Here is a 9854-nt window from a genome sequence, read left to right as displayed (position 1 = left end):
ACAGTATCGCAACTGAGGAGGAGTGCAACAAAACATGTCACGTTTCAACCGTCAGCGAGTTTTATATCGCACCTTCACGTTACTATACTCGCTTTTGAACAAGAATTAGATAATAGTTAATTAGAAACTCTTCTCATTCGGCTTTAGAAAGGGATTCACCTTCAGTGGGGAAACGATTCTTACGAACACACGTTCGCAAATAAGAATATGGTTGGATAACAAAACCAAGTAAGTAAAATTTCATCTTACAAGTAGTCATGTTACATTTACATCAATATATCACCCTAGACTTTCAGCCCGCGGCTGGCTCGTCTCCGAACTGTATTCGTGATAATTCTATAATATGCCTCTCGATATGGTTCACGTAACATTTTCGGATGGATCTCTTAAACCAATCAGCGATATAAAATCAGATCGGCTATAAAATTTCTAACCAATTTCATCCAAACGGAGCAGTATGACATGACGGTTGATTACATCACGTGACAAAGACAATGAAAATGTATTGTCGCATCACCGTATCAAATACATTGGGTATTCCAATAGGATTTATGCATCTGTATCTATTCCAATACAGTCAGTTGCCTGCGGTGATGGCGGTGATATGTATATGTTTTTAATGTTTTGACTGTTGTATGTACGAATGTCAGCCGAAAGATAGAATCAATAAAAACAATCCTTGTGAAAAATGTCTACGTTGAAGTAATTTACTTTTAAGTTGCGATCAGTGAAATATTCTATCTATCGGGCGGACAACTAATATCATTAGTCTTCAATGAAATGATACAACACTAAATAGTAAAGCAGCAAATAACTTAAGTCCAAGATGAATCTGGGAGGCTCGATTCGAATTAATAAATTTGGCGTTCTCATAATCACAATATTGTTGGTTTTCTTGGTATACTACATATCGACCGGAAAGTCACGAAACTCCAACTACGCATTGAACAAAAACCCAAACGAAGTGAACCTGCGGAAGTTATTGATCGGATCCATACAAGCCGCCCAACGTGGTGGTCTGGAGGTGGTGGAAGTTTCAAAGAGCCCCGATTTCAATGTGCAAAGCAAGGGCAAAACCAAAGAAGGGGCAAATGATCCGGTGACGGATGCGGACTTTCGTTCGCATTGCGTTATGGCAAGCGGACTGCATCGGATTTTCCCGAAGCTGAAAATAATCTCCGAGGAGGATGGCGAGGGTAAATCCTGTCCAGATGTGAAGCTGTTCGATCTGGACCCTACGGTAATACACGAAAGTTCCAACGTACCGGATGAGATCGTGGGGATCGAAGATGTTACAGTTTGGATCGATCCTCTTGATGCCACACAGGAGTACACAGGTAGGCTGCTATTGGCGTTAGAGTAGTTTCGGTAATTACCAATATTTTACTTCTATTCTTCGTGCTATAAAATCATCAATCGATTGATCGATTGATTTATAGTGACGGAAAGAAGTATTTGTGGTTAAGAGGTTCATGAACAAAACCCGCAAGACCTCAATTTCTTTTCACTAAAACATATATTTTCCTCCCTCAGTTCAAAGTTAACAATGTATTCGTATTATTGATGCACAAAAAATATGAAGTTATATGTTTATGTTTACCAACAATAGCAATTAGCTCAAAATGTGTCAAACAGGCATGCAAAGAAGTATTCACGGATTAGCTTATTATTCTAGAGAATGTTTCATAAACTAGTTTTAGTCATCCGCAGGAAATTTCGTCACCAAAAAGAAGACAATTTTGTTACTAACTTTTCATACTGTTATTTTGCAATATCTCTACAGAAAATTTAGGTTTTATGCCATTGTAGTTTCTGCTGTTATGGAAATATGCAAGCATTCAAGAATCCAACTGTGATCAATAAGTGTAATGAAAGATCTGTTTGCTCCTTTAAGAAATGCAACATGCTCTTTGTGATCATTTGAACCAAATTGGATAAAAATTTAATGCATGTTTATTTCTAGGCCATCCAAGAATTCCAAGAATTGGAGTACAGGCCTTTAGGTCAATATGCATAACGAAAGATCAACATAGAAATGCAACATGCTCTTAGTGATCATTTGAACCAAATTGGATATGACTTGAATGTGTGTTCCATTCAAGGCCATCCAAGAATTTCCAGAATGGGACTTCAGGCCTTAGGGTCAGAAAGCATAACGAAAGATCTGTTTGCTTTTTTTTATAATTTAATCATGCTCTTAGTGATCATTTGAACCAAACTAAATATGAGTAATTCTCGCTTAGACCGGGCCACTATTTGCACGAGTTGTTTAAAAATGCCTAAATTTGTGTTTATTCGAAAGCTTTCGGCGAGTATATTAAGGATCCGTGTTGAATTCTTCAGAAAGATGGACCCCTCGTTAGTTATACACGAAATCACTGTTATGGACCCCTCGATTTTTGTCAATTCTTGACTCTGCAAAACTGTCATATTTCTCAACCAATCTTAGAGATCAGCGTATCGTTAGAAGGAGTGTGTGTGTCCTCAATTTGCAATAAAAAAAACGAACAGTGGGTAATGTCTGTGACATAACCGCTAAGTGGACGTAGGACTTGACTTGACCATGCCTTTAAGATACATAATATGTCCAAATTTCTCACATCAACTATTTTGGATAAATAATCGGCGTTGCATACCATTCCTTGGCAAAATCTTCCCATCAAACCGACACAGAAATCAAATCTACCTCGAACAAGAATCATCAAAAACAATTCAGGAAGTATCTGTCCGGTCACGGATAATTAGTCTCGACAGTGGCAACCTTCCCACTGAAGGACTGCCTGAAATAAGCCACAAGTTGGCCCAGCAGGGGATGTAGGGCCTCCTAATCCGTGCGATAGCGACTGAAGGAGAACATTATTTTTAACTCTTAGAGCCTTGAGAAAGGCTGTTTGCTTAGGCTAAGTCCAAAAAGTAAGAAAACTATCTTTTCAAATAACCGCGAATTTCTAGTGGTGATATAAAAAAGACTGAATGCTCTGCGAGCGAATGCACTTTTCTTTTATACCTTATTTTGAATCTTCTCTGCTTCCCAATTGGTGGGCCAATCAGCCAGTGTCTTGTATCCCGCTTCTTTGTCAGCCAAAGCGTCATCATCATCAACGCGTTCGAGAAGGGCTTCTTCTTTTTTACGCTTGTTGCTCGCTGCTGGCGTCTATTTCCTAACGGGACTTTTCGCTTGATACAGGCCAATAAGCCGGGCAAGCGAGCTTAGAACTGCAGTTCAGGTGAGAAGTACGTGTTCTTTTCTGAGACAACATTGTTAGTAGTAGATGGAAGGAAACACCCGGACATGGGATTTCGGGTGATAAGATTTAGAATTGGTAACATGGGACGATCATTCAGTCACGTTCGCTTTGTGTGCGGTCAGTATCAAACAATGTTTATCTAGATATTTCTTGATCAATGCCAAAAAATCCAACATTTGATGAAAAATCGATTGATAGTTTATTAATGTTTGAGCTGTTATCGGTGTTTTTTTAATCCAAATATCCAAATATTATGTGAGAGATTTGGACATCTTATGTTTTTTAGGCATGGTCAAGCGAAGTCCTTCGTGCACTTCGCGGTTGAATCAGAAAAATTATCCATTGTTAGTTTTGACGCTATTTATGAAAATCACGCATAAATTTTTATCACTAGAATATTGGATTTGGCACCCAAGTACAATTTCTATCCCGAAGGGTATTGAAAGCTTTGATATTGATCTCTATTATTGGCTCTCTGAAGAACCGTTTGTTTTTGGACATACATGCTGCATCATGTGGCTTTTCTTCAGCCTGTCTCGGCTCATCACCGATGCCGGCCGGTCTCGGCTCGACTCTGCTGCTGCTGCCGGTATCTGCTCAGCATTGCTGCTTTGTCGGGTCTGTAGGGTGGACTGCTGCTGTACTGGCTAGGTTTCGGCTGATGATGGTGGCTTCGATGGTGTCGAGCCGAAAAAGCGGTCGGTGCAGACTTCATTCCCTGCTAAGAGGTGTGAGTGCTGTTCAATCGATGATGTGGTTGCTTCGCTTGTCCCGGTCAGAATGAAAGGAAAAAATCGCGTTGCGCTATTTTATGGCTTCTCGGCAGACCCAGCGGCTGCTCATTCGCTGGTGTCTGCACCAATGAGAACGTGGTAATGGAATAATGCAAGAATTATGCGGTACCCATATTTATAGGTTCCCTTGATCTCAATGTTTTTCATTGAAAACAGTTTCATGCCTATTGAAACAAGTTTTTCGGGTCTTATCAAGCATGGACATGAAAGGCATACTTGAAATCTGTCTTACCGCAGAAATTCGTACATTGAGACGAACTATATTAACGTTTAAAATCTTTCAACACAGCGTAACGCGGTCGATTTGAATATTTTGGAATGACACCCGTTATAGTAAAGAGAGACGTAAGTCCTACGTCAAAACTACAAAGAAGTACAGTTAAATCTGATATAATATATTATTTTATACAAAGAGTTGCCCTTAGTCTTCAAACTTACACTAATGAATATTAGCATATGGTCCATTAGGGCAGTTCAAATTTCAAAAATGTTCGAAAATTCCAACTCCCATATGTCTATTAGCATCATTTTGATAATATAGGCAAAATTTCAGGCAATTCGGTAGCCATTTAGGGGTGGCGCGAAGTCAATTTATGTTTATATGGAAATTTGTATGGGAAAAACTTAAAATTCATTCAAGTCTCCCTACAACTGTCAAATCGTGATGAATTTAAATAAATATCCCTAACCTCCATTTTTGGAATTCATTTGAGCTCAACCAGTGGGTAACTCATTAATTTTGATTTATATTTCCACTGCTACGTTAAGGCTAATTACACCTTTTTTGCCATTTATCTCATATTCACACTGTCAATAGAACCACTAAATCCACTCATAACTAATGTGTTATCCGGGGGTCTCATTTATATAGATTCCAAAAAGGGAGGTTGGGAATGTTTATTTGAATTCATCACGATTTGACAGTTGTAGGGAAACTTGAATAAATTTTGAGTTTTTCCCATACAAGTTTCCATATAAACATAAATTGACTTCGCGCCACCCCTAAATGGACACCGAATGGCCTGAAATTTTGCCAGGACTCCTATATTATCAAAATGATACTAATAGACATATGGGAGTTGTAATTTTCAAACATTTTTGAAATTTGAACTGCCCTAATGGTCCATGGTTCGAAGCGCGGCGCAGCATAGTCTTGCTGGTATGACATGACCGCTGGAAGGCTCTGCCACATCGATTTTCGGAATACTGCTCCTGATTCTGAATTGTTTCGTGATTTTGGCCTAACAATCACCTTTGCATACAATGGAGCTTAGTTGACCAAAAAATGGTATGACAGTTTTCGAAACATTTTAACGCTTAAAATGTTCGACCGTGTATTTTTCCCATGGTCTAGATTCGCTTGATAAAGTGTACAATGCGCGCCGCAATACTTCCTGTTTCGGCGGCATATTGTAAGGATTCATTCACATAAAGTCATATTTCTGTGAAAGCATTATTATTGTGAATAGAAAAGTATTGAAGTCATTCCAATGTTTTAGTTGACACCCGTTATTAGCCTAAATCAGTCATTGAGAATGTGTGCTTTTCTAGAAGCGTTATGGTTCACCTTATTCTCGGAAAATGCTTACAGTAACCTGGGATTCCTATGTACATGGAGCAGTTATGCGGACAGTTATGACAGTGTAACGGCGGTGTTTGTACATTTTTTAAAATTTTATTCAATGAAAAAGTAGATTTTTATCAGTGCGGGTAAATTCATATGTCAAAAGAAGGCATCATCCACTTGTTTGCTATACTCCGGGCAAACACGTGATTTGAAAGAAGGCGTATTTGTCTGAAAATGTGTGAGTCAAAAGAATATATCACTTATTTGCCTTTTTCCGAGCAAATGCGTATTTTAAAAGAAGGAATCATTCGTTAACATTATTTCGGGAAAATTCGTGCCTTTCAAGAAGGAATTATTTACTCATTTTTATAATCTTGTGCCTTATTATGGACAAACGCGTGCAGCACAAACATATTAAAGACTCCCTATACAGGAAAATGCGCGTTTTAAAAGAAGGAATAATTGACTTAATTGCCTTACTTCGGGCAAATGCGTGGGTCCCTATTTGTTTCCTCAATCAAGGCGTGCTTCAAAATAAGATTTTTTTTTCTGTTTTGGGGTGAAGCTAGAATAGACGTGACCATAAGCGAAGCGTCCATACGATTTGACAGCTCCTTATTATTGATTGTTATTGCTTTGCGTGCAATTCTCGCGCGACGTCGCGTAGGCGCGTATACTCTGGCAGGCACCTTACTCTGGCGGGCCCCTTATGGTCATCATGCCAAAAGGCACATTTTATTTGAAACTATAGTTTCTAATAATTACTACAATGGCCCTTGCACATCCAACTCATCAAGACAAATTTTAATTATGGTCTTGCGATGATGTTTGTAAGAAAACAAGAAATCATGTTTATTTATATATTCTGTTTTCTGGGGAACGGTACATTCTGGGGAATGGTTTTCTGGGGAATGGTACATTCTGGGGAATGGAATTCTGGGCTTTGGTTTTCTGGGGAACGGTTTTCTGGGGAATAGTATAGAACCACATTTGCTACCTTCTGTAATATGAACCATATTTTAAGAAAAAAAGGCATTATATGGGCAATGTTTAGCTTGTGTATTGAAAAAATTACTTCCGAGCCTATATGAAAATCTTAAATTCAGCTATCTTCTATATAGGACATCTTCAAATATGTTTTATATAATGCATCTTTAATATTAATACATTATTAAAAAAGCTGCTATAGTTTTACCCTTGACCTAAGATTAGCATAATTTTTCACATCGGATTTGAAAGCTATTGCAGGCACCCATAAGATTTGTTAAATCAACATTAGTTAACGTCGGTGATAATCCGCCTGAAAATTAGATACAAAGCCTCTTGAACTCTTCGGATTCTAATCAGTGTAAAACTGTCGATTCTTGTGCACCATATTGCTTATGTTTCGTTAGATTGTGGCAAATAAAACCGTTTTATTTAGCATGTATATATTAATGACATGCAACGAGTCTTCGAGTTGCAATTTCTGCAACTGCAACTAACTCATGATGTATTACTTAATTTTCACCTTGCTTTGCCTGTTCGGTAAAACTATGGTGTGGACTTTTTCTATATGTTAAAAGATTCGATCCGATCAGGCAACTTTTCGATTGCCTTTCGTGCTCGATCATGATAGTTCTCGCTTCTGGCCAGGTAAACTCCCATTAGGGCATTCATCTCAACTTTGTCACCTTTCTCCGATCCGCAGAGAACCTGTTCATGTATGTTACAACTATGGTATGCGTGGCAATAAAGGGCGTTCCGACGATTGGAGTAATTCACAACCCATTCACGAAGAAAACCGTTTGGGCCTGGGCGGACAAGACAGTGTCGGAACCACTAAACGTCATAAAGAGGGTAGGTATCCGAAGTAATTAGGGCGGAATGCCAAATATTTATAAAACGGGCGCTCAACTGTTTTATCGATCTCGTTTTTTTTGCTATTGCTGCCTGCAGGATGAGGACGTCAAGCATCCTGTTGTTATTGTTTCCCGATCACATAGCGGCAACGTAAATATCCTGGCCAAGGATGTGTTTGGTAAAAACTCGCACATAATCCCAGCAGGAGGAGCAGGTTAGTTCAGTAGTTCTCCAGTAATATTTTATCCTTACAATAAAATACTGGAATTTATTATAACATAGACTAAAACTGACAATGAACGACATATAGATTTATTATAACACTAGATTAAAAATACAACAAAAGTATGTACCCCATTACTTAGAAACGACTTCGTTTTGATTTGTTTCATTGTATTGACTATCGAACCTTTTGTGCCTCATTCTTCACATCCGATTTGATTATCTTCTTTTCTCATCCCTAGGGTATAAAGTCCTACAGGTACTGCACAACAATGCAACGGCGTACCTCCACTCGACGGCCATAAAAAAGTGGGACATTTGCGCTGGCAATGCAATACTCGCTGCGATCGGAGGGAGGATGACTACCCAGCAGAATCAGGACATTTCCTACAGCGACAAGGACTCGTACGTGAACGAGCATGGTCTGCTGGCAACGGCCGTCGGGGGCGTACACGAGCTGTACATCAAGAAGCTTATCGAACATCAGAAAACGCTGCACTAGTGGTGATTCGTCTTGCTCCTCCGAAGCATCACACGCACGCATCAATTAGAGAGAAAGAGAGGTGAACATTCTGATTGGAATGATTCCTGTGAAAGTCATTACACTTAACTTGCCAGGTATTTGTGTTATGGTTAATTTGTGATCACGCCTTCGAGTTCCTCGAGTTTAACTTTAATTTAGATCTAGATAGTAGTTTGAATGTATGTAAATGTAAGATTGTGATTGATATTCATCCAGAATTCGAATAAATTCCTCGGTACATAATGACAAATACATATACGTAGTATGTAATTGATTGCACAGAAGAACATTCTTACACTTCAATATAGTGATTCATATCGGCTGCGTTTTTTTCTAAAAATTATGGCATACGAAACTTCACTGAATTTCAACTTTCTCGATCTATTCTAAACTGTAATTCCGCCGTGCTAAAAACAATGACTGGTAGTTTTTGGCTTCGTGGTACCCAACCACCAGACAAAAGTGCCATAGGTCCCTTCTCATGACTCAATTCTGGATAATGAGAATGCGGACTCCCTTGCTAAGGGGTAAATTTATCGCAAATTCGTCAACAGACTATTTCAGTTGGTAAAGAGATGGAAAAAAAAGGTGAGATGGGTAGCCGGCTGAATTCTACTCTCCCGAAAACATCGAAGAAAGCGTGATCCATAGAAATGATTGTGGGACGTGATTTCATTCGAACCATGTATTGTCTAATGTACACGCAATAGTACTCGCTAAATGCACAAAGGATTCCGTATCTGAGACAGTAATACCCCTGATATATCGTGCCTGATCTGAGTTGACTGAAACTTGTTAGGATTTGATTTAGAGAACATGAGCTTCATTTATCTGTATTTGGGAAAGATCAATGTCAAAGTTATTTTTTGTTTGTTTTCTTCTTGTCTGATGTTTCCTTCAAAAACTACCAAAAGCTACCGGCTGTGTTCCGCCCAATGGCAAATGAGCCTTTCATATAAACGAAAGATAAAACCCAGACCCCTGACATCCTATTGTTTAGTCCATCGGTAGATCGTAGCCAGGATTTTAATTTTTTTCATATTGCTTTTCAATGATGACAGCGGGCTATGTCTATTGATGATGATGACACCGCGCTTATCACAGGCTCGATAAAACCACACGACTAAAATTGCATAAAAAAGGCCTGTAAGTAAGACCCTTTTTGAAGTGTATGTATTTCGATGAAACAATGTTAAAAATTTCCCACACAGAGACATTTCCCCTATTCTCAATTCTTTACTTCTAGGCTTCTAAGCCAACTTACGATGTTTGCATTCGAATACTGACGTTCTACGCATAACTGTCCCTTGTTACCTATGATAAAAAAAATTCAACTAGCGCCCCACTAATTTCAGAATCGATTAGCTCTAAAAATTTATCTAACACTTTTGGAATTTAATGCACTTTTCCAGAACATAAAACAGATCACTACTCATGCAAACGTTTTCAGTCTCCATTATCATCAAACGACTACTTCATTTTTTTCAACGGGACAAATCGACTCGGGTTTGAATTTTTCATCAAAGGTAACATGGGACAATTATGCGTAGAAACTAAACCGGCTAAAGCGATAATACTCTTATGCATAGGAAAGTCGCAAACAATTGCAATCCTAAAAAGATATACATCTGGTTCAATTCAATTAGAGAAGCTGAAGA

The 9854-nt window shown here is 38.6% G+C and overlaps 1 protein-coding gene across 1 annotated transcript; it reads left to right on the top strand.

Annotated features, from left to right (window-relative positions):
- The first annotated feature begins 51 nt into the window (after positions 1-51).
- Positions 52-8448, top strand: LOC134205335 (putative inositol monophosphatase 3). The gene is made up of 5 exons (XM_062680502.1): positions 52-228; positions 289-1337; positions 7300-7448; positions 7548-7665; positions 7916-8448. The coding sequence occupies exons 2-5, from the start codon at positions 827-829 to the stop codon at positions 8173-8175; spliced, it is 1038 nt and encodes a 345-aa protein (XP_062536486.1). The 5' UTR covers positions 52-228; positions 289-826; the 3' UTR covers positions 8176-8448.
- Positions 8449-9854: the final 1406 nt, after the last annotated feature.

Source organism: Armigeres subalbatus, chromosome 1, assembly GCF_024139115.2.
Source record: "Armigeres subalbatus isolate Guangzhou_Male chromosome 1, GZ_Asu_2, whole genome shotgun sequence".
Taxonomy (NCBI): domain Eukaryota; kingdom Metazoa; phylum Arthropoda; class Insecta; order Diptera; family Culicidae; genus Armigeres; species Armigeres subalbatus.
The sequence above is the reverse complement of the archived record's forward strand: the minus strand, read 5'-3'. Positions and strand labels throughout refer to the sequence as shown.

Coding starts and splice junctions, on each gene's coding strand:
- LOC134205335 (XM_062680502.1), top strand. CDS start 827: ATGAATCTGGGAGGCTCGATTCGAATTAATAAATTTGGCGTTCTCATA. Junction 1,338..7,299: donor TGCCACACAGGAGTACACAG/GTAGGCTGCTAT, acceptor TCCGATCCGCAG/AGAACCTGTTCATGTATGTT. Junction 7,449..7,547: donor CACTAAACGTCATAAAGAGG/GTAGGTATCCGA, acceptor TGCTGCCTGCAG/GATGAGGACGTCAAGCATCC.